The following is a 24,998-nucleotide window of genomic DNA, read 5'->3' as shown; positions in this document are numbered from 1 at the left end:
CACATACTCAAAAATCTTGGCTTCAGCCTTCTCTTCTGATTAGGACGACCCTGAATGGAAAGTCCACTCAAGCAAGTTATGATTTGGAAAAGTCCTTAGTAACACTGTTTTTTTTTTATTTTATTTGATTAGTAAATAAAAAACTGAACTCGTAGTTAAATAAGATATTTTTACAAAGATCATATGATCTATTTGTTGATTCACAGTTTTAATCTAACATAATTTTTCTATGCTTCACAGTTCTTATTTGTAACTAAGAAAAATCCAAATCGCTCTCCTAACAAACTCTTGAAAGTTGTGGGCATTTTTATTTTTATTATATATTAACCCCATACGAGTTTGGGCCAACAGCGACATCGTGTGGACTCTGTACCGGAAGTGCTGACCGAGGACCAGGAAGTGAACTGCAAACAAAGTAGGATCATGGCAGAATGCGCAGAGACACGTGAGTTTTGGAAATGAATCAAAAAAATACACTAGATAGCAACAAATGTACAGATTTACCCGGAAGCATGCATTTCAACCCGGGATAAAATTTATAGCCTCGCAAGCTAATGCTGTTTACACTTTTAACACGACTAGATCCTTGTACTGATGCTGCGGACATGCCGGAGCTATCGGACGCTGATAGCGACTCCGGTGATGACAAAGATCAGTGGCAATGGATGGAGGAGGAGGACAGTCAACAAGTTACCTGTTTGTTTTGTGACAGGTGAGCGCAGAAATGTTTTTCCTGACGTCATGAAAGAACAGTGGGCAGTTGTCATTTGCAGAAAATTTATTTGATTACTTTTTAACTAAAGACAGTTAAGAATGGATTGTTGTGATTGAAAAAAAAAACAAGTGGACTAAGACATCCAAATTAAATGAAGTGTATTATTATTATTATTAGTCAAGTCAAGTTTAAGTCAAGTCAAGTCACTTGACTTGAATCACAGTAATTTGTCATCTCCCCAGATTACTAAATTCCGTGCCTGACACCCTTCAGCACTGCACAGTTGAGCACCAAGTGAACCTTAAAGATGTCATCAAGAAGCATAGTAAGTGCAAAACACATTAACGGAAATTATTTAAACGCAAGTTATGGTTGCGGTATTTCTCCGTTTCACTGCAAACTTTTTTTCTTCCTAGATTTAGATGACTACAGTTACATAAAGCTGATCAATTTTATCCGCTCAACAGTGAGTATTAATTTCTCTGAAGGTGTTATTTGAATACTATTTATGATATTGTTGAATTATGTAATGACTTTTTTTGCAGAAATGTGATCCATCATATCTCACGGGGTTGCCAGATGATCTCTTACCGTGGGAAAGTGATGACTTCCTCAAGCCAGTTATACAGGATGACCTCTTATTGCAAATTGGTACTTATTATAGTTCGCTTTGTATTTTATTTTTTTAAATAGTTACTGTTCCATATGCCTCAAGATCTTTCATGTGTCCAGTACAGTCCAAATATACATAAACCATTTGAAGCCCCCATTTTTGACGGGCACTGATCACAAATAATGAAGTAAAATGATTTTTTTTGAAACAACCTAGAATCTTTTGTTCTCCGTAGACCCCGAGGACCTGTGTGGTGGTCACCAGGGGACGGATTCGTCGGCATGCGGGTCGTTGGAGGAGAAGACTAATCCGGCACTGCTCCTGAGAGTAGCTTCTGCTGAGAAGGCTGTTTCTCAAAACTTTGAAGATGTCCAAAATTTAATGTTAGTCATCTTTCCGTTTTTTTTTTTTTTTTTTTTATCACCTTTTTTGTTGCCTTTCCAATCATACAACTTGGGCTAGTTTGACATCTGGCGGCCCATGTGACTAACATTTGCAATACAACAGATCGGCCAGCAGGGGGCCACCATTTCCGATACCTAATCAGCCGAAGCTACCATGTGGAAGAAGTTTTAAAGGAAGGGAAAATTCCACTGCAGCACAGAGGTTAAAGTAAGGGGGGGGTTGGAAGAGGGCGCTTTAAGGGAAAATTACAGAAAGACTGAGGACGGGGAGGGAGAAGATGGCAGAAGGAAAAGTGAGCTTCAAAGATAAATGCCTCTCATCTGCTCCATTTAACGCTATGTTCCGCATGCTGTAAAGGTTGAGTGTGCTTTCTGCTCACTGCGTCCTAAAAAGTGAAATATTAAATTCAAATTTATCTCACATAGGCTGCTCGTCCAGAGTTTGGTGCTGGACGCTGACAACGAAAGGCCCGCTAACCCGCGTGCTGTTGCTGAGCTTCGTGAAGATGAGGACGAAGCCTACTTCAGCTCCTACGGTCATTATGGCATTCATGAGGAGATGCTCAAGGTGTGCACATGGAGACACCTTTTTCCCGCAGCACAACACGCTCTGCAGTGGCTGACTCGGATCATTCACTCATACTTGAGATGGGATGTTTTTACGCAAAGTCAGCAGTCAGCTGTCATGTAAGACACCAACATTGCCGCTATGTTGAAAATTTAAATTTATACGGTGCTTAAGCAGGCGTCAAAGTGTCGACAGCGCAGAAGTGCGGGCTCGTTTCTCACCGCAGTACTTGCGTATATCCCGTCGGCCAACCTGATTGGACCGTAGCGCTTTACGTTTTCTCTCCGATGCACGTCAAGATGATGCAAATGGTCTCTGACGCATTAAAGGTAGTGAGAGAGACAGGAAAGTAAGAAAACCAAGGTGTGATTCTTTTTCTTACTTTCCACAACTTTTAAATTGCCCCAACCGAGTTTTATAGATATTTACCAATTTGTAATAAATAGCAGAGGTTAGTTTCAGATGAAGGGTTTTAGCAAAGTACGCAATCTAGGAGAGACATTTGTCGTTTTAAGAGCAAATTGAACAACACCACTAATCTCCGGAATGGTGACAAGCTGTTTAACGCTGTAGCTCCCAAATCACATTATTACGCAATTCTCAGGCTTTGCGTATTTTGAGCAGCCATCTTTTAAAATGTATAAACAGAACTCGTCTTATTCGTTCCATCCGTCTTATTTGTTTTTGCAGGACAAAGTACGCACGGAAAGCTACCGTGACTTCATCTACAGCAACCCCGACGTGTTCAAAGACAAGGTGAGGTCCATAAAGGCGACACATCCCGAGTAGTTTTGCGGAATATTTGCAGAAAACATTCGATACCCGCTGCAACGGGCGGATTTAATGACCGCCATCAAGGTGCCCGTGAGTTTTAAACGTGTAGATTAGCTTAAACGCAAACACGGTGCATTTTTCAGGTAAAGCATTAATACCACGATAGCGTCTGATTGAATCCTCCGGCTGACTTTATTAGCGCGCTGGCTGTCGACTGCCGAGCGCTGATAACAAACGTCGCCTAACAAAACGCATAACCCCTTCCTCCCAACAAAGACCGTCACCGAGGAGGCGCTGGTCCATATCATGGCCATCCATTATATAGGGGCTTGCTCTGGGAGAAGCGTGAGGAGCAGCTCACGTCGATGAGGAATGTATATTATCCGCGTTTGGCACCGAGGAGGAGGGAGATTGAAAACGAGAGGAATTTTTTTTTTTCAGCTCAGCGGCAATGCGGCCGCCGAGCGCAGAGGTGTCGTTTATGTGGTGTCGGTGCGGGCCCATAAGGTCGGCGGGATACCTGCCGGCGGGCCCAGCTGCCTCAAATAGAGACACAGAGAGGAAACGTTACGTACAGATGAGCGCGTGCTCGCTACAGCTGGGCCTTTAACGCCCGTGGTGGCGCACGGGAACGAATTAGCTAAAATAGATCCGGTTAAGAAGCCAACAGCAGTGGAAGGGTTGTTTTAAGGCTGGGGTGTCAAAGTCATTTTCGTCGTGGGCCACATCGTAGTTTCCCTCGGAGGACCATTATGATTGTCGATGTCTTTATACAGTATAGGCTACAAAACAGATGAATACCGTAATTTCCGGACTATAAGCCGCGACTTTTTTCCAAAATTTTGAACCCTGCGGCTTATAGTCAGGTGCGGCTTATATAAGATTTTTTTCTTTTTTTTTTTTTCTTATGTAAGAAAAAACTAAAATATCCCTGAATTTTAGCTGGTGCGGCTTATAGTTCGGTGCGGCTTATAGTCCGGAATTTACGGTAACTAGTTTTGAAATCAGAGACTAGTAAAAACTGATCAAATATTTTAAAAAAGACGAATGGTAGTAAAAATCGAAAGCAATGTGAAGATGTAGTCGATGCAAAATTTGTCTTTGCGGGCCACATAAAATGATGTGGCGGGCCCTATTTGGCCCCCGGGCCTTGATTTTGATCCCCATTGCAATCATTTGGTCAGTAAAGCAAGTTACTAGGTTTCTATGATCTTGCGCTAAATGAGAAAATTACACGGAATTACAGTTCCACTTTCTGTATTGATTGATTGATTGATTTGTGGGATTCTTTCATCCAAATACAACCCAAAAAAAAAATCTGAAAAATGGAATGAGAACCACTACTCATTTGGCATGAACGTATAAATATGCTGGTCACATTGATGCAACTTAAAAAAAAAAAAAATTAAGCATGCTTTCGAGAAATCAGGTTGCCCAAATTGATCTCATGCTCAAACCCCGTTAGATTCAGAGAATGAATATCGGGCCTGTAGTTCCATGAATCGGAAACACAGTTGTGAGTGACCCTTTAAAATCTTTCGTTGTCATCTCATGAACTTTCCATGTCGTGTGTAAATCTTACAACGGCTCCATCTGGTGAATATCAACCAACACGGCGGCGGCGGCGATTCACCCGAAGCAAGCTTGAAGGATTGATGGGCTGGCGCTGATTCTCTGCCCGTTGTTGCATCCTTCTTCCCGCCGAGCCTTATCTGACTGTTTGCCGGCCGAGTCTTGAACGCTTTTTATTCGTTATTCTCCTTCGCTTTTGCAATGATGAAACACAATCCGGTACATGCTCGCCGTCAATTTCTTTTTTCTTTTTTTTTCTTAACAGATTGTTTTAGATGTCGGCTGCGGGACTTGCATATTATCGATGTTTGCCGCTCGGGCTGGAGCCAAGCAGGTCATTGCCGTTGACCAATCGGAAATTATCTACCAAGCCATGGATATAGTAAGGTAAGAAAATTGAGACTTTTAGATTGCTTTGCAAAAGTATTCACACCCCTTCAACTTTTCCCACATGTGAATTTACAATCATAAACCTCAATGTATTTTTTTTTATATTTGGATATTCTCAAAATATTAAGCAAATCTTTCGAGAGTCATGTAAAGTTGTTTCTTTCCTACTAAGCGTCATTAGTTTGGCCCTATTTTATTCATCGATTGACTTTACACAGATTCTTCCTGGCTCGCGTCCTCAGTTGGGGGCTGAGATTGCCTCCCATCTTTTTTGAATGTGCCCCAATTGAGCATACTTAGTTATTTGCATGTGTCCATGGTACGCTTGGGTTCCTCCAATCCATTTAGCTCCACCAGAGACGGACGGCCCCCGTCCTTCTTCACAGCTCTGCCTCTTATGACATTTTTTACTTAAAAGCCTTTACGAGTGCCATTATCGCAGTTATGTAAGGCTTCCCTATAAGCAGAACAACGGGGTTTGCTGAAGGAAAGGGACATTTTAATTTTACAGCCCACTGGCTCGCTGTGGGAGCAGGAGTTGGCACGTAGGGTGCATCTCAGGTTTGCCAGCGGTGAGCGCCGAGCTCCGCCCTCAAAGGAACGCGCATGGCGACGAGGTTCCGCTTTGGTTGTGACTTTATCGCTCGTTTTTTCTGCGCGAGTCTCTCACTCCGCTGCTAATATCAGGATTGTAATTAAAGTGGCTTCTGTCGGTTGCACAGGAGCATTCATCTCCTGTCTCCTCTCTCTCGCTGAAGTTTAAATGAAAGGCCGGAGTCCTTCCTTCACACTCACTTCCTTAATGGATAATGTCGAGATAGTTTTTGGAATGGCTGCAATTGATGGATTGGCCAATAATATGCTCTGGATTGTGGATGTTTGAAATTTATTAGGTATAAAAGGATTCCCATTTAACCAGTAAAAGTGTAAATTAATGAAATGTTAATGAGGTTGCGTTTTAAGAAGACACCTGGTTTACCTGACTGCAGTGTCTCAGTCTGAACACTAGGGGCGCTGTAGTAGTTATAAAAACGCCATGTTGGCTCTGATTGCAAAATTGTCACTAAAATGAAGCAAAAAAGAAAAACAAAACTCGGTCCCAACCAATCAGTGAGCGCTTGTAGCAGCAGATCGCTCAGCTTGCGCTTCGATGAAGAATGAAGCTAGCTCCGAGAACCACTGGGGGAATTGTGGGAAACATTAATCATCCACGCTTGGAACGCACCTTGCAGCCCTGGCTCCGCTCCCCGCGACTTGGGCAGCCCATCGCGTCGGTCGACCGGGCCGAGGTGTTAACGTTACGAACGATTAGTGGAGGAAAATAAACTACTGCATCCTCTCAGTGGCAGCAAGGGAATGGATTACAGGATATTCCATTTTTATACCATACAACTATGCAGATTGGTTTACGAAGTAGCATCCTTGTGTATGCATGTCTTTCAAATTTAAAACAATATAAAGAAATTAGGGGAGAGTTGAAAATGTTGAAAACATCTAAATCAAAATAATTTCAATAGTCATTCCATTTTTCCACACTCAGCCCGGCACATATGCATTTTCGTACAAAGCAGACATTGTCCTCTAAATTACCCCAATAATGAGTTTACAGTGTTTCCTTGTTATGAAGACGGGATCTTTGGATGGGTAGGGGGTTGGGGGTACTGAATCTGGAAGGATGTGATAGCGGCCCGAGCAGAGCAGCAGAGAGGGGGAAGACGGTTCTAGATAAGCATCGCTGCCACAGAAATGCACCCGGGGCCGCTTTGAGTAATTGTTCTGTCCTCTGTAACATTACGTGTCACCATAATGGAATATTCACCCAGATTGATACCCGCAATGACCGGACTGAAGGGAAGGATCATTCAAACGGTACAGGTGATCATATAGTTGCTGCCTCATCCTCTGGCTCCTCGGTTACACTTTTCCGTCCAAAACTTTGATAGATCTAGACTTATTAATTTTCTTGTGTTTTTCTATCAGGCAGCTTTGGTCTGCTCAACTTAATTTGTTTCGATTAAATTCATGAATTAAACCTAAAATATACATCCAAACACAAATTTATAGGTTTCGATTAAATTAATTAATTAAATCTAAAATATACATCCAAGCACTCTTATTTTTTAATCATTTTTTTCTACCATGAACTTTCTCAGAAATCAAAACAAACTGCCAAACTTTTTAGCGCCCTGCTATTCCATCCCGTTGCACTCAAACACAGGGCAGAAAGTCTTTTCCCTCTGAGGGAGAAGCAAAATCGCGGCTGAGCGAGCAGCCCCGTAATGAAATGTGTCAGCATTTGAGATTCGGCTTGAAACCGACAAGAGCCCCCCCCCCCCCTCCAGTTGAAGAATGGAGCCGTTTGCCGAGTTTGTCGCAAGTTTTGTTAAATATTTTCTTTACTGCAGGGCCAACAAGCTTGAGGACAAAATCACTTTGCTGAAAGGCCGCATCGAAGACATCAGCCTCCCCGTGGAGAAAGTGGACGTCATCATCTCGGAATGGATGGTCAGTACACAATATTGTAAAGCATAAGAAATATAGCTCACATGAAAAACTAAAAACTAACTATGCGACTTATAGTCCGGAAAATACGGTAAGTGCATCTCATAGTCTGCAAAAACCTTGGTTTATTTTATCTTGTCAGCATCTCTTCTCCATTTTTTTTTTTTTAAAAACATGGAATTAAACTTCAACCGTAATGTCCTGTGAATGGCTAACCAGCAAGAGCAGTCTTATTTTGACTTGATGGCCATTTATCAGCCAGATTCTGTACGGCGATACAGGCGAGACGGCCAAAGTTGAACGCACAGCTGAAGTCATCCCTAATTCATGAGCCTCCTGTATCTGCCCCCCCCCCTCCCATCCCCATCCATTGTGAAAGCCCAGGGTCACGAACAGGGGTCATCAGCCAGAGCCTTCCTGTCCCTTCACCGGGGAAATTGAAATTCGGCAAGTGACATGATCGCGGAACGGTGAAGGATAGGGCGCATAATATCTAATGACACCGACTCACAGAGCGCTAATATATCGAAGAATCTTCTCGTCACTTCTCATCAAGGCTGCGTTGGCAGATAATTCAGAGACAACAAGATTTAAAAGGTTGCCCTCTTAGTCAGCTTTTACCAAATGCAGGAAAATTAAAATCGACAAGGATTATTTGTAAAGTTCTGAGTCGTACTTTGGACATTCGTACTTGAGAAATGATGTCGTGTCAATTAACTGAAGCATTTTTTTGTCAATACGTTCGGTTATGAAGCAAAAAGAATCATACAGTTCATTTCCAGGTGCCGTTAATGCGCACAGGGGACAATTTTAACAGAACTAATGGACAGAGGTACTTGATCAATGTGATGTGTCCGTAAAGATGGTGATGGAGGAGGAGGAGGCACATGAAGGTCTGTCTGTCTTGCTAGTGTTTGAAAGACTGTTTTGAGCCGCACCGGTGTCATTTCATAACTCACACCATTGATCGCTCCTCTCTCTTGGCACGCTGAAAAACAAAAGCGAGAATCAGATAAGAGTCCAGAGGGCTGCTGGCCATCATGAGCTCCATAAAGACTAAATAAAGATTCAGAGCGAGATCAATCACTGGTGATAGGCACTAGCTCGCTTCATAGTGTTGGTTTAGTCTTACAAAATGGCGCAGAGGTAAATTCATTTTGTCAGTGCGGTCGACAAGGTGTAGCTTAGCATGATTAACATGCTGAATGATGTTCATAAACGAGAGGCTTGCACAGGAAACAATACGATGCACGATTGTAAAACAAAAGGGGCTTAAAGTTGATCCCTGATGCACTCCTTTGTCACAGCTACTTCAGCACAGACTCGTGGTTTACCAAAATTACTCGTAGACCTTCAAGAGCTACAAAGATGCAATGGAATTCCTCCAGAACTTCTCTGTGGCTTCTTGATAAAATATCGCAGTCCGACGAAAAAAAACTTTAAATGCACAACATGTCACAATTCATCAAATCAGATGAGCGTGCGTTTGTCACCAGGTAAATTAATAGCCGGCCCCGCCTTTAGCCTCATTATCGACATTGAGAGCCTGCCTCAGAAGAGAACGGGAGTCATCAATCATCCTCGCCTTTTGTCCGTCTCGCTGTCAATCATTCACGTCACCGACACTCACTTGATAGGTTCGCAGGTGTGTCGATGTAAAATGTTGATTTATCGGCGGCGTCTTCTAAGACTTTGGATGGTTTATTGCCGTCCGTGTACGAGGTGGATCAAAAGTTCCAAGACTCATCAAGATATAATACACAGCTAAAATACGAGTTTTGCTCTTCAATCACGGCCAGATGATCAACGATGGTGTTTGATTCATTTAGAAGAGGCGAGAGTTTTGGCATGACATTGCTCCATATTTAAATGGATGCCATCTTACAGTAGGAGTGGAAATGAAATTGCTCTTACACTATCTATCTTGTGTATTTCTCATTTGCGTTGATTAAAAGGGAAATTAGCTTTCTATTGGAATCTGCTCAATGTTCAATCCTCAAGAGATTACGCAGGTAATCTATCACAGTATGATATGTTTATGCTAATTTGGTGTCATCAGACTACAGAGTCCTACAAGACGAGCCTCGCTGCTGCCCTCTGTAGTCAGCCAAGCGTGCACCCCCCCCACCCCCCCCCCCCCCTTCCGCGTACACACTTCCAGACACACGGATCCGTGCACACGGGCCTTCTCCTTTATTTTACTGTGGGCCTCGCGGGACGATGATGATCTGCGGTAATTGAGGCAGATGTGTTTTGAATGCCGAAGAGTGGAGTGAAAACTGCTGATGCAGATTGTCTGTTGTAATACATCCTGATAGCTACAAGGAAGAGTATCCAAAGGTCACAACTAAAAAAAAAAAATGAAGGAAGTCTTTCTACGTGATTTTTCCCTCAAATCACATCATGGCCTTCTTATTTTATTTTTATTTTTTTTAGACTAGTTAACTTTCACTACATTGTATTTCAACGGCTGTGGCTGTAGTTTATCTTATCAAAGTGCGACAGAAAACACCGACGGGTACTACTAAAATATTAAATGTTAATGATTACATTTTTTAAATATTTAATTATATATATATATTATTATTATATAATAATAATTATATATTATTTTTTTATTAAAAAAATATTTAATTATTTCTATACGTATTACTTTGTATTAATATTAATTTAATCCCATCCTATATTCAAATTAATATAATATTCGTCTTCCTTTCTGCTGTCTGTAAGAAAAATTGAAAAGCGTAGACGATGTAGCTACGCCATGCCGTGTTTTACAAAGTTGAAATCCATTCTGTTCCTCTGCCCTCGAGTTGAATCGGTCGTTTTCGCTGCCTCAGGACAGGTCACTGACCCGCCTTGGTTGCAAACAGTAATCTGCTGCGTTTTGAAAGAATTCTCTAGAAAACAAAATGTAACCTTTTGTGTCAAGGTGAGTTTGTGGGGGGGGGAGCAATGCGTGTAAACATAACACAGCTGTAAAAGGCTGTTTGCTATTTTTATTTTTGTGTTGGTGCAAACTTAGATGTGCTGGAGCACTGCGTGAGGCCACAGGGAGATGTGTTTTATATGCTAATGTTGCTAATGTGGATAAGCTGTTTCAGCCCGTTCTCATTAGGCTTTTCATTAGTCTCTCGTGGAAATGCAAAGTGGCTATGCTGCAGCATGTGACGGTTGCAACCTCGGCTTTCTCAACTTGGCTCTTGCCTCACAGCCGCGTTGTGTATTAGCGACACAAAGCTACATTGCTTCAGCTCGATCCTCGTATAATATCATATGCAAGCCATACATAAAGTACAAAGCACCCCTTAATGAAGTGGCTAATTAATATTTAAATTTGTAAAATTGCTGGGTGTGGATCATTGTGAAGGTAGCGCGGGGCGGGTAATCCAGGACCATCATTGACCATAAAGGTGCGACTCTTCTCCGGGGGCTTCTCTCTCTCTCTCTCTCTCTCTCTCTCTCTCATATCCCTTTTCCTTCAAGTGAAGCAGTGTCCCGTGAAATTGGCACTAAATTATGAGACCGCTGTACGCCGGGTGAGGCCTTTAAAAACGGCACAGCGTTAAGGTCATTGCGTGGACCGTAGTCAGCAACAATGAGAGTATCGGACTTTGCATCGGGACCCGTGCGGCATCCACAAACAAGACGTGTAGCGCGCCGCTTGCTCGGGGTTTATCTGCATCGTCACCGTCGTGGTTATCAGCGCTGAGCCTTGGTGCTGATGCTGGTGATTATGGGGTCAATGTTATAAATCATCGTTGCTGCTTCCCTTGTTTGTTCCTCACGTTCGCTCACCCTTTAAATGAAATGGAATCGTAATTGAAATAATAAAGCTATCGCTAATCTGATTTGATTACTACAGCCTACTTAATGCTAAGGTTCCGCTCCTTGTCAAGACTTTTTGTCACGGCCCCAAAAAAAAAAATGCTTTGTCATCAAGCACTCATATACTTCCATCCAGGTCACGTTTGCCCTCATGGCCCTCACCTCACCTTGTTCGTTTGTGACCTCATAAAAGAGGAACAGGCCAATGCATGTAATTTGCAGTATTATTGATGGTCCCTCACACTAAATCCGGAAGAAAAATTATAAAAAGTGTCTTGGTAGCAACTAAGGTGCCATAGCAATTTTTAACTGGCTTATCCACCAAAAAAATACTTGAAAAAAAATTATTTATGTCCTCTAAAAAAATATCTATCTATCTATATTTTTTTAATTAAAATATATATTTTTTTTTAATTTATTAATTTTATATATATATATATAGCACACCCACACATTAATTTAATTTCTGCTATTTTGTCTTTTGCAGGGTTACTTTTTGCTATTCGAATCCATGTTGGACTCCGTCTTGGTGGCCAGAGACCTCTATTTGGGTGATGGTGGTTCAGGTACCCCTTACATTTTCTCTCTCAATGTCCATCGCACAAGAGTAACATAAGTAAAGAAAATTGTAGTAAAAATATTTCCCGTTGGGTGCCAGTGAGCTCTAATTTTAATATGTCCATGATATAAAAAGAAAGTGACATGTAGTCATTAACCTACCCCCCGAAAATTTTCAAAATTTCTACACAGCTGAAGTTGCCGTATTACTGATTCCAGATTTTAATTTATTTCTGTACGAACGTGCACTCGTGCATGACTTGTACACAATAATGAGCCAGCCCACAAATCAGGGCGAGACTAATCGGAGTTGCACCAAACAGCTGAAGGGGAACAATTCCGTCCACTGGGAATGCGTTGTAACTGCCGTCATTATGTCCACTCGTGGCCATTCGCTGAACATCTCGTTTGGAAGGGAAAGAAACGGTCTGGCTTTTCAGTCTTTTGTTTATCCGCCGTCATTCCATTGCAACATTTAGGGCTTTACAGTAACAAGAAACTTTCGTAAGGAAAAACTGCAACCCAATGTGTTTTTGGTATACAGCAATGTTTAAAAAAGCATGGACAAGGCTGGACCCAAAATAAAAAAAAAAATTGCTAAGACATAGTCTTTATATTCACAATCAAGTTAACTCTGCCAAAGATAATCAGTCTGCTTTGATAGAGGACTAAAGAAATCTGCCAATACACCTCCGAAATAATTATTTAATGAAATTCCAAATGATTATTTGATCATCAAAAATAAGGATTGAATAGTTCAATAATTGATACCAATTAATCGTCGATTAATCGTTACATCTTTGAGCTATATCTGAATGCAGAAAATTCCGTTCATGAACAAAAAAAAAAAAAGAAAATCCTAAAGAGACTCTCCAATTTTGAACTTTTTAAATGGCCTTTCATTCCAGCTTCTGTAACTTTCAACCTGTAACGACCCTGAAACATTTCGGTTTTGACACTGCGGCTTTACAAGTAACATTTGACGGTGGTACCCAAAACAATATGGCCTCACTAAAAACCTGGTCCTTCATTTATTATTATTATTGTTTGTGTTTTTCTAGTTGCGTAGCAGTGTCCTAGGAAAAGCGATCCGTTCTTGCGCCCCCCCCCCCCCCCCCCCCCCCCCCCCCCCCATCCACTCTTTCACAGCCGACCAATGAGGGGGCTCAAGAGAGCAAGTGTGTGTCGGTGTGCGGGGGGGTCATGACAAACGGGCTGAGCGCAGCGAGTCGAGAAGGACGCAGATGTCAAAGCCATGAATCTGGGGACACCAGTGTGCCCCTTTCGCTTCGTCGTTTCCCCCCCCTTTTTACAGTAACCCCTCCTTCGCCTTTTCTCTCCGTCGCTTTTACAGTGCGTTTTGCGAGCAAGCTTGTCTGGATTTTTTGCCAAATCAGCAAATCAGCCCACTCCCCACCCGGTCTTCACCATCGCTCCGTTGCTTCGGTAATCAAGAGTAAAAGGAAAAGCTGCTCCTGTGCTCATTAGGCGCGCTGACACTCAACGCCGTCACGCGCCGCCGTCGGTTAATAACGAGAGACCGTCAGATGCCCGTCGCAGAGTCGCCGTTATTCGTGCTCACAATTTATGGGCCGATGGATTGAAGGTTATGTGGGGCTGAACGGCAACCCATATGTCGGGCAAAATAAATTGAACTTGCCCACCGGATGGGTAATATTTTTTCAAATTGGAGGTTTGGAGATAGAAGCCTCCAGCTATGGTTGTCTGCACTGCTCACCCCCTCCCTAAATTATTCGCCCTCCCTTTATTTTATTTTTTTTAAACCCTTTGTCAGGCTCCACACGTGAAGGCTTATTTGTATCGTCCTTACTCATCAAGGGGCTACAAAGGTTGGTCCCTTCAAAATAAAATCTATTTCCCATGTGCCTGAGCACACATGCCAAGCTCTCGTTTGTTTTTAATTTGCTTTTCTTGCTGTTGTGATTTGCATTTCTTATATGAGTGCGTCATGTTTTTTGCCTTTTAGTTATTTTTTTTCTCCTTTAAGTTTGGCCTAAGGACTTGTCTTGGCTAATGTCGGGTCGCAGTAGGGATGCCATCATCTTAGCGCTAACATTATCATCAGCCAGCAGTGAAACCGTAGCAATATATTTGAAAACGCATCAAAAGACGTTTTATACAAAGTGAAGCTCTTGAATGCAGTTTGGACTTTGTAAGTAGGACAAAAACCAGGCCAAAGCGTGTTTTGTCGTTACTGTTGCTTCAGGAAATTGATGGAAGCCATCACGCCCACGCGACTTAAAGGCGTTCTCTAATTAGTTGTGTTGAACGCAGACCATCAAAATTGATGACAGCAAGCTCGCCTTCTCTTCGAGCGTTATTCTGCTGGACTAGAAGTTGGACAACCTTCCATTTTGGTCTTCATGAATATATATTATCATTTATGTATATTGTTTTTAAGATTTAATCTAATAAATAATAATAATAAAATTAATAATAATAATTTAAAAAAATAGATTTTTTTTAAAATAAATATTCTGTTAAATAAATGTAAATATTATTACCGTAAATTTCAGACTATAAGCCGTGACTTTTTTCGCAAATTTTGAACCCTGAATCAGTTTTAGCTGGTGCGGCTTATAGTCCAATGCGGCTTATAGTCTGAAAATTCCGGTACTTATTGTGGAGGTGAATGACTTCTGAAAAATATTAATATTAGTATATAATATAATAGTGAATCGTTAGTGAATATTAGTGAATAATGTAACTGCTGATGACTCAGCCTCTGTCTTTTTGTCCTTGCCCACCAACTGTTCCCGGGGTCTCCTCAGTCTACCCGGACGTTTGCAACATCAGCCTGGCAGCAGTGGGAGACCCCCAGAAGCACCAAGAGTGCATTGCCTTCTGGGACAATGTGTACGGCTTCAACATGTCGTGCATGAAGAAGTTTGTCGTGCCCGAGGCCGTGGTGCAAGTGGTGAACGCAGACACGCTCATCTCGGAACCTGCAATCGTACAGGTAAATCGTCACAAATAAAATGGGCGCATGAGAATCGTCGCAGCTAAAAATAAAGACGGGAGCAACTTTGTTTGACGTTCCATATCCAGCAGATGTAATGACGACCTCACAAATGAAACAGAAGTTCCGATTGCTCTTAAGGAAACTTTACTACTTAACTGTGAGCATGCTGAGAATAAAACACTTGACTAAACTGCGAGTTGAGAGCTGAGATTTAAAAAAAAAAGTCAAATCGGCTCCACATCGAACGGCGCTTACCTTCTCGGTGTGGCGTCACACGTTTCATCTCCGCTTGGCCCGTTTGCTAAGTAGCATGTCCTCCGCCCATGTGTGGATGTGATGAATGAGAGCAGAACTTGACGTAATGGAATTTGAATCCTCTAATCGATAGTTTCTCCCCTCCAGTGACAAATAGACAGCCCCTCTCCCCAAATTACAGCCATTGATACAATCCAATAACATTCTATTAAGGCTGACTGCAACTCCGTAAAATTGAGAGCCCGCTCTTGGAGCTACATAATCTGCAAACCTGATGACTTTTCTTTTCTCGTTGAGAACAACTAGGACAAATTGAGGAAGGTTAAATTTGAAACTATTTTGAGTTGCAGTCAACCAGCTCTGTATTAAAGCTTCTATTTGTGTCCCAATATTTTTGATGACCTTTGATGTTTTGATTTTTATGATGAATATAACGCTACCATTAAAAATCTTTCTTAGCAATGTGGCCTGAAAATTTGAGCAAAATGTTTCTGAAGGTGGCCAATATTATTTGGATTTAAAAAAAAAAAAAGGGAATATAAAAATGTGGTAATTTCATATTCTCATTTCTTTTTTTTTTTTTCACTCAACAGACAATCGACTGCAATAAAGTACGTCTCTCGGAGCTGGAGTTCACGTGCGACTTTTGCTTGAAGATGACCAAAAGCACAGATTGCACGGTAATGCAAACATATGCAAAATTAAACCCTCAATTTTCGTTATTTTTTATTAATTTTCCCATTTTCTTCTTTTCACGATGTTCCCGTCGATCTTACCAACACCTTATTGTCTTTTTTTCGCCCAAAAAGTCTTCAAGTTCTCTCAATAAAAGACACCAATAGACTTGCCAAAAGAAAACTTTTGAAGCCGAAAGAAAAACCGAGGTGTAGGTCAAGCGGCAACACATGAATTAAGTCATGTCCTCCTCAGCGGGTGCTAGCTAAAAACACAAAAGCGTATCAAATGCTTTATGAGCCCATTTTCCCTGCCAGCACATCCCTCAGCTGAACTTCCTCCAATGACTACGCCACATTTCACCGTGTCGTGAGGAGCCTGCAGCACAAGCGCCTCGCTTTAACATCTTGCGACGTTCCGCATTGTGTTGCAGACGTTTGTGTTACGGCGCACCGCTACGTAATTTCCCGTCATTTGCTTTCATGTGTAATCAATACGTGATTATTATTCGGCCTCTGCGCATTGTGTGTGTATATTCTCAGAAGGAACGGCCAGTCTAAATGGTTCCTTTCTCCTCTCCTTCAGCATCAACGCTGCTTGCGTCAGGATTTACCGATGATTATTGACCCGCGCAAGGGCTGCTCCGCTGTCGTAAAGATACCGATCTGGAGTCAGTATTGTCCGCAGCTCTTCGGTGGTAGTTAAGGTTAGGATGTGTGAAGGGTAAACTGCTCCTGGACCAGCGCTGGGGGATCGGTGAGGGAGAGCCGCCGTGCTTCTCGCCCGCCCTATGATGGAGCGGCTGCTTTTGTTCTCCTGTCGACAGTCCATTCATCAGCTCAGCCTGCCTAACCTTGCATTAAATGAACAGCACAACCCCTGCGTCTGTGCCGCTCACACGCAAGATAAATCCTCTCATTCTGTCTTTTTTTTTTTTTTTTTTTCCCCCCAGCCACCCTTTCTTTATCCCTCTTTACATTTACATGCTCGTGTTTATTGTTTCTGTTGAAGTAGCCTGAAGCCACACTTACCTTCTGTACAGGATTTGGAACCGTCAAAATTCCGTGATGCTTTTTGGTACGTTCCGGTTTGCACTGCCGAATCTTCTAGATCAGGATTGTCAAAGTAATTTTTGTCGCAGGGTTAGGGTTAGGGTCCTTTGGTGGGCCATTATGACTATCAATGTCTTCTATATACAGGATAGGTTACAAAACAAACTAATGAAAAACTGGAAAGGGTTAGGGTTAGGGTTGAAATCAGAGACTAGTCAAAACTATTCAAATTGTTTAAAAAGATGAACGGTAATACAAAAGTGAAGATAATTTATTTAAGTAATGACAAAATCGAAAAATCTGTCTTCACGGGCCACCTAAAATGATCTGGCGGGCCGTATTTGGCCCCCCGGGCCTTGAGTTTGACACCTATGCCCTAGATGTTCAGTATGTGTTGGTCATCATACATGAGGAGCTCCTCTTGGAGGTAGTCCACAAGCGAGGATGGCATCTCGGTAGAACAACAGCAATCTGGAAGAGGCTGAGGAGATTCACGGGAGGGAATTCACACCAATGCACTTGTGAGGTGCTCATGCTTGAAGCCTCCACGCCTGGGTAAACCCTATCAAAAGTGCATTAGACCTCTCCGCTCCCCCCCCCCTTTCAGTCCCCGTCAGCAATCCTCCGTTCCCCCCTCCTCTTTATGCCCCATCCCTCACGCCCCCCCCCCCACCGTTGTATAATAGTATCTGGCCGGGCCACTCGGCTAACTGACACATAGCCAGGCGAAAGAGGGGGGGGGGGCAATGATGAATTGCTCCCTGTTGGCGTTATCCTTGATGATAATTATTAATTTTCCCTCCACTCTTCTTGGAGACTTGGCTGGAGCGCCACAGTGTAGGAGAGTTTCCTCCATGGGCCATCAGGAAGCCCACTGTCATCACTTATCACGGACACATTTGGGGCCCGGGGCGAAACGCTGATGAAAATTAAATGCACTCATTCCGCCTTTTCCTGTTTTTGCTGCGCCGTTGTGTTTGTGATGATCGTGACTACTTGCTTGCCTTCAACTTGGGGAAATGAGCATCTTTTGATATAATGCTGCTGTGAAAGGAGCAGAAATTGGCTACTTTAAAAAAAAAAAAAAAGAAAGAAAACAAATCCTAGCTGGTACTTGTGGTTTCACAGCATTGGGTTTGTATTTTAATGGCTAGGTCACGATATAACTCTCTGGCGTTTCAAAGGCTGGTTCCCGAGAGATGGTGGGCTTCGGTATCTTGCTCATCCGTTAGGTCGTTTCCGTCCTTTGCAATACAGTTTTAGAATCCACCACCCAACAGAAACAATGACTGTTTGTTTCATTGATTTTGTTTTATTTATTTATTTTGATTTTATTTATTTTATTTTATATATTTATTTATTTATTTATTTATTTAAGACTGAAGTCTCTTCCGGACAGTGTTGAAATACATAACACAAAATTGACTTTCCATTTTGTCCCAGGTATCCCACAGGGTTCAATCCCGGGTCCCATTCTGTTTTGTCTTTATGCAAATGATCCACCGCTTACAACTTTTTAGGCAACTCCCTTCATTGTCATGACTAAAAAAAAGGTTGGCATAAAAACCTCATCCACTTTTTGTGTGACAAAGTCCCAGTCTTTGGCTTCACTTTAGTCGAAAAGTTATTTCACACAAGTGACAATCAATCTCGGCCTGCCGAGTAATTACAGCAAATTTCCTAATTACCGCACTTCGGAGCATCTCTGCTGCGTTCATTAAAATCCGTAATTGTATTGGGCTGACATGCTCTTCTTTTGTCCTACTTTGTCCTCTTCTCCTGCCACTCCGGTCAGAACCTAAACAAAAAGAACCGCTCTATGAATATTGTCGACGACACTTCACCTCTTCCGTCATTGCACGCCGGCAAAAAAAATAGCTTTAAATAGGAATCTCACCTCTCTTTGCTTCATCGATTTAGTTCTTTGTCTCCGCAAGCCGGACGCCGAGTTGTCAGCTGTGTCAGGATTAAAAGCTATTAGTTCTGCATCATTGCCACTACAAGTGCGCTCCTGAGATTGATAGAGTACCTCTGTTCTTCCAGTGGGGGGAGAAAATCATCCTGGGGGTTGTTTTGGGGAACCAAAGGAAGCCTGGTCAGAGACCCCCCACAAATGTGTTGTCCACATACATATGCCTTCATAGACATAATTTCAAAATCCATGAGAGGCTTTCGATTCAAATTTTTAAACCTCAAGTTTGTCAAAAGATTACAATTTAGATTACGGAATTTTGATTTCAAGTCCTGCTGCTATTTTTTTTTTAGCAATCCATCCATTGCTGCATTACAGTCAATATTGCAACATTGGCTAATTTCATGTTCCCAGGTGGATATTTTTTTTTTTTTTTTTTTTTTTTAATAGTCAGCAATATTTCCAGCATGGAGTTGGTGGTCACGCGATAATGTATTTCTTTTGTGCCATGACAAGTCTCTCTGATGAGGTTAGAGGGAGCACATGGAACATGTTGTTGACTCAGCCCAAATGAGAGAACCAAGTTCATATTGAGAGGAAGGAGATTTAAAAAAAAAAAAATGTCAACAGAGCTTCATAATGCTCTTCAAAATAAAATTATTTGTCCTTCGCTCAGCACACATTCAAACTCACCTTCTCGTTTTTCATCGCAGGCAATCGTGGGCTACTTTGACGTTTTCTTTGACAAAGGCTGCCGCAACAAGGTAAGCGGCGCTGACATCCGGAAAAGCTATTTAACGCAAAGTCAATTACGTTCACGCTTTAGCTTATTTCTTCTCCTCGAGGCCAATCGACACGCAACCTGCTCCGTTGCTGATCTAAGCACTTATCCTTGCAAAACAAATCTCAGTTGAATTCAATTGTAACAATTTCATATTGTTTTGCCCAGGTGATGTTCTCCACGGGTCCTCAGGTGACAACGACCCACTGGAAACAAACCGTCTTCCAACTGGAGAAACCCTTCACAGTCCAGGCGGGTTAGTACCGACTGTTTTGTTGTCAAGTTGCGTCGGATCGTGTGTGTGTGTGTTTTACTGTATTCGGGGCCTTTTAATGGCGCTCGTCAGCAGGATGTCAGGTAATCCGTCTCTGCTGGTGATGTCCTCAGACCGCTTGACACTCGTTATCCGTCACGGCGAGAGACAGCAAGGGGATCCAAACAAATCACATTCAGCTGTCAGAGACAGCATGTGAGACTCATCCGATAAGCGTTCGCTCGCCTTGATTCATGGCGCGTCGGCGGAGAGGAGCTTTGTTACTGACCAATAAAAGAATGCTGCGTGCAGATATTATGGACAACCAGAAATGACTGCATGCAGTAAAATTATTTTCGGAAGTGGTAAATGATCAGGATTGCTATCGGGAGAGCTTTCCGATTGCTGATCATTTGAATCGGGTGTGTTGGGGTAGGGAGAAATCTAAAACGTTAACCCTGACATTGAACAAACACCAAAGATTAACATTGGAATGATTTTAGTTCCACTTGTTTTAGCTATTGTTAAAAACACGTTCCAGTTTAAATTAGATTGTTTTTCCACACTCTAAACTTGGTCTGTGGTCTTCTAATTATTTATTTTATTTATTTTTAAATTTAATTAAATTTTTCATTTTAGTGATTATTATTTATTAATTTATTTTAATTTTATTTAATTTTTATTTAATTTTATTTTTTGTGGCATTTGCCAGTCGTGATTCGGACCGCCATCTCAGGCCAGCATGATCCGCATCCCGATCAAAACGATAAATTCACTCCAATTACAATCGCAAAGGCACAAAAAGTTACTCTATGGTGCTCACCTGCTTTCAAACATGAGACACCGCTGGAGATGTTCCCTCGAATCCGCTGTTGTCCGCATGTATGTTATTTTCTCCGCTTTACAAGTGCTGTGCGGCGGATCATAATACAAATCACGGACGTGTCCGCTGACGTGGGGGCGAACGGAGCAAACTGTCCACTCCCTGGCTAGCTATCTGATTCGGCCTACTATAATAAATGACCCGTGGGGGTGAACACATACGCTCCATGTCCGTCGGCCCTCGGCCACGCTCCGGCAGCGGGCGGCACGATAAAAACTTCAAACCCTCTGTAGCAGTTCAAGCGCTATCGGAAACTCTGCGTTCCGATTGGTCGGCAGCCGAACGTGAGCACGGCGGACGAGCATCTGAATGTGCGGAGCCGAACTGATTCGATTTGCTCAAATGATGATCCATGAACGCGGTTGGGCTCGACAGCGTTGGAATTGAAAAGTTTACAACCTGATAACGGTTTTGCAGCTGTTCGATGTTTTCAACTATTTGTACCGTAACTAGCTTAGCCGTGTTCTGACTGACCCACCGAGGCTCCTCGAGTAAAATATGACTCTTTCTTCACACGGAGGTGTCGGAAATCGTATTTGCCGCAATCGTCGGCGGCAGCTTTACCGAGCTTGAGTAGTGATACGCTGGATGAATTCATTTTTGCTTTTACTGCTGCGCTGCCTGAGGGATCTAAAGTCGTGCCGCACTCCTTTACTGCTTTTTTTTTTTTTTGCTGCCGCTGCTACATCTTGTGGAAGGATTTGTCAAATTATTTTCAAAATATAAATGGCATCGGAGGTCTTACAGTTAAAAGCGTTCCATTTACAGCATAGTAATGTTTCATTAAGTTTAGAAACTGAAACTCAGCGTACTTTCACGACTAAGTAGTAGCGATTATTTTGAGCTACTCAAACATTTTTTGGCAAGGACTTTTTGGCGCAGGGATTTATTGTAAAACTTTGGAAGTTATATTAGAGAGAGACAGTTTTAAATCAGGATTGTTTTGGTTCTCGTGGGCTCTTTGCACTAAATGCTGAGACGTCAAAAACGATTTTGCGGCCTTCTCTTTTCTGCTTTGGGGAACGCCCGCAGTCGTCCATACAAAGTCTCAAGTAAAAAAAAAAAAGTAAAATATGAGTCTTTTAAAACCCTCAACTCTCTCGCAATTGGTCCAGCTCACAACCTCAACCAAGTGGGAGTCCCCCATCAAAACTGACCTGAATATTTATCTAAAACTGATTTTTTTTTTTTAATAAAAATATTTCTATTTAATCACGTTTGAATGTCCAGGCTGCATTCGAATAGCAAGAAGCGAACGATCCCAGTCGTAGGTGAGCAAGGGAGCGAGCGGCAGGTTATTGATGCTCTCTCGCCGCCCAGACGCTCCTCAACCTCCTCCAGGGGCCGTAAAGCAGAAATTGAGTTTTTAACAGCATTCTCTTTTCACTTGATAGCGGCTATTCTATACTTTATAACGCACACACACTTCGCCTCGTTTGCACTCAAACTCCAAAGAAATCTTGCGCACTTCTACGCTGACCCAAAAGAAGTCCCTGAACTCACCTTGAAGTTGATGAACGCGTCTACCCACACAACTTGGAGTGACCCTCCTGTGTGTTTTGGCCTTCAGCTCTGATTGGCCGCGGCGCGGTGGCCAGGCGTAAACATCCCGCCGCTTTGTGCCGACTGTCTGGTGATTTATCACGACGGAGATCGAATGCGTTTTGATGCGTCGGTAGCAGCGGAACAGTAATTAACTCCCGGGCTGTGTTTGTGAGGCGCCGGCGCCGGTGACAGCGCACGCACCAACGTAGCGGTCCGGAACAAAACATCCCTGCAAATCCTTTTGGGTGTCAGCGTAATAAATTAAACAGCAAATCATTTGTCACGCTCCGGTGTGTTTGTGTGCCTCAGCTATTGAAGAGGAGGGTCATTCTTTCACGCTTTTACCTACTTTGTGTTAAGCAGCTAGAAGATAGTTGTTTTGTCCACCATGTTTGTGTGTTTACAGTCTCTTAGAAAACTTGAACTCCATTTGTGTCCTTGTTAGGTTAGACGCTATTCACGCTGGTCTTTGACTAAACGAACGTCTTCCAAGGACCCCTTATTTGAACTGTGGCGGTCTTTTGTGCCGAGGGTTGGATATCAATGTATGTTTGTGTCAACAACTGCTTCCGAAAAATAGAACATGAGACGTAGCCCTTGACCCAAGTCGTCTTCAGTCCTCTCCCTGTCAGATTTTTTTAATTTTTCGTCTTTAGACTTGAATGGCGTGAGTTGTACACTGGCAGAGCTAGCGAGGGGGCTAGCAGGGGCACTGACTCCCAATTCTTGCTTCCCCAATGTATGTATGTCTCAGTTTAAAAGATTATCCAGAGGTTAAAGGCGGTTCCTGTCAGGTGTTCAGTAGATCTTTACGATTTTGCTTAGTGGTGCTGGTGGGCATTTTCAACCTGTCGTCCTTCGGGAAGATCATTCAATTATTCTCCAGAGCTCCCCTCTTTCAAATAAACTGAAACAAGACATAGCCAAAATAATTAATCATCTTCCCATTGTTCTTATGTTCCTCCCGTGATCCTCTCCTTGATACCTCCCAAATCTGTAATCGCCACTCTCAGTACTATTAATGTCCGACCATCCCTTTTTTTTTTTTTTGTCAAGTCCCACAGCTGCTCAAACTCTCTGCAGTCCAGTGACAGACCCAGAGTGCGGCGCCAGCAGGCAGCCAGGATTTTCTAACACCAGCGTATGTACGTGACAGAAATAATGGCGGTCGCCGGAGAAATCTCCACGCTCAGCATTTTCTCATCACGTTCTCCCGTAACCTCCAGCGACTAAGAGCGTGAAGCGAGTGGGAGAGTCTGCGTCCGTGCACAAATATAGGCACAAGGCAGCGGTGCTTATTAACATATATTAAAGTACGTTTGATTTACACGCACATCATCGTTCCTATGAGCAGTCACCGCTGCGGAGGTCTGAGCTCAGCACTGCTGCAGGGCTTCTAACGTTTCTTATTATCAGCAGTAGTTCATATTTTAGATTCAACTTCATTATTATATCCAATGGAAAATGTCCTGTAACATCTTGTCCATGCTTTGTAGGGGAGGAGCTTCAAGGAAAGATCACATTGCGCAAAAACAAAAAGGACCCTCGCTCACTGTTGGTCACCTTTGAACTCCGAGACAGGAAGCTGACCTACAAAGTGCAGTAATGTGACGGAAGTGACGTCATTAAAACAACATTGCTGTTGTGAGTATGGCAATTGAACATGTAAGCAGATATTTTAGGATTGTTTTACTTATTTGTAATAAAGACACCTTGACAAAATAATCTCCTTGTCAATGTGACACTATGTTGAGAGATCAAGTTTGTAAGTTTGTGTATTTGCTTTTTTTTTGTTTTTTTTAAACCAACCATTTTCCTCCCTTTTATATTTTTTGCACGATTTAATTTCATGATTTCCACATTGATCCATGCCCTACCCAATGGGGTGGCCCTACCCTCATCTGGCCACCCCATAGCTCCGCCCCTGGCACAATGTATTCAAGCTATACATTTCCCCCTCAAATGATGCAACACTACTCTGATAGATGATGTTTTCAAATGTGTTCATTCGTTGAATGATGAAAACTGTTCCAAATCAGAAAAAGTAACTTCATATATTTGGTCATTTTGTGAGGAGAGCAAAGAGAATATCGTAAGTGAGGTTCCTTGTCAGCTGAGAGTGATGGTGATGATGAGCATGATGATGATGATGGTGATGAGAGTCGCGGGCCTCCGGGTGACCTCCACCACTGAATCACGAGTTTCCAGGCGCCTCGGATGGATGCGGCTGCTTATCACCCACGCGACAGTGGGAGTGAACCATTAATTATAGACGCATGTGTAATTAACCGCGGCACCAACCCAAACGTAGTCAAGCAGCGCTTTCTCGTAAATCTCCAAAGATCGTTCAAAACGGACATTTTATAAATAATTCTAAATAAACATTTTGCGGCAATTTAAAAGTATTTAGGGCGTTGAGACCGTTTTGTACGAAGTGTAACGCGTGCGCGCGCGCGCGCGCGCTCGTGTGTTAAAGCCACAAATCAATTACAATTATTCCAGTTGACAATGTAATTAAAGTCGAGGCTAATACAGCGGTTCCAGTCTCTTATCTGGAACGGAGTCAGATTTGGAAGGAGCGCGGTGCGCATATTAAAGTCTTGCAGCTCCGACATCGAACGTGGGCGGGATAAATCCAAGTCGCAATTTGTACAAACTAATTTTTTGAAACATAGCAACAGGCTAGAAACTTTCTATTTGTTATTGATTCTGTGTTTCTATTTTTGTATATATAG

General features: G+C 42.6%; 1 protein-coding gene across 1 annotated transcript; it reads left to right on the top strand.

Annotated features, from left to right (window-relative positions):
* The first annotated feature begins 356 nt into the window (after positions 1 to 356).
* On the top strand, positions 357 to 23,988 carry prmt3 (protein arginine methyltransferase 3). Its single transcript, XM_049717110.1, has 16 exons — positions 357 to 445; positions 583 to 712; positions 958 to 1,040; positions 1,132 to 1,181; positions 1,261 to 1,366; positions 1,564 to 1,711; positions 2,159 to 2,300; positions 2,991 to 3,056; positions 4,912 to 5,033; positions 7,442 to 7,541; positions 11,854 to 11,932; positions 14,717 to 14,904; positions 15,756 to 15,842; positions 19,515 to 19,565; positions 19,751 to 19,838; positions 23,760 to 23,988. Exons 1-16 carry the CDS (start codon positions 424 to 426, stop codon positions 23,867 to 23,869), a joined length of 1,572 nt encoding a protein of 523 aa, XP_049573067.1. The 5' UTR covers positions 357 to 423; the 3' UTR covers positions 23,870 to 23,988.
* Positions 23,989 to 24,998: the final 1,010 nt, after the last annotated feature.

The sequence above is a fragment of the Syngnathus scovelli genome, chromosome 4 (assembly GCF_024217435.2).
Source record: "Syngnathus scovelli strain Florida chromosome 4, RoL_Ssco_1.2, whole genome shotgun sequence".
Lineage (NCBI taxonomy): Eukaryota > Metazoa > Chordata > Actinopteri > Syngnathiformes > Syngnathidae > Syngnathus > Syngnathus scovelli.
The sequence above is the reverse complement of the archived record's forward strand: the minus strand, read 5'-3'. Positions and strand labels throughout refer to the sequence as shown.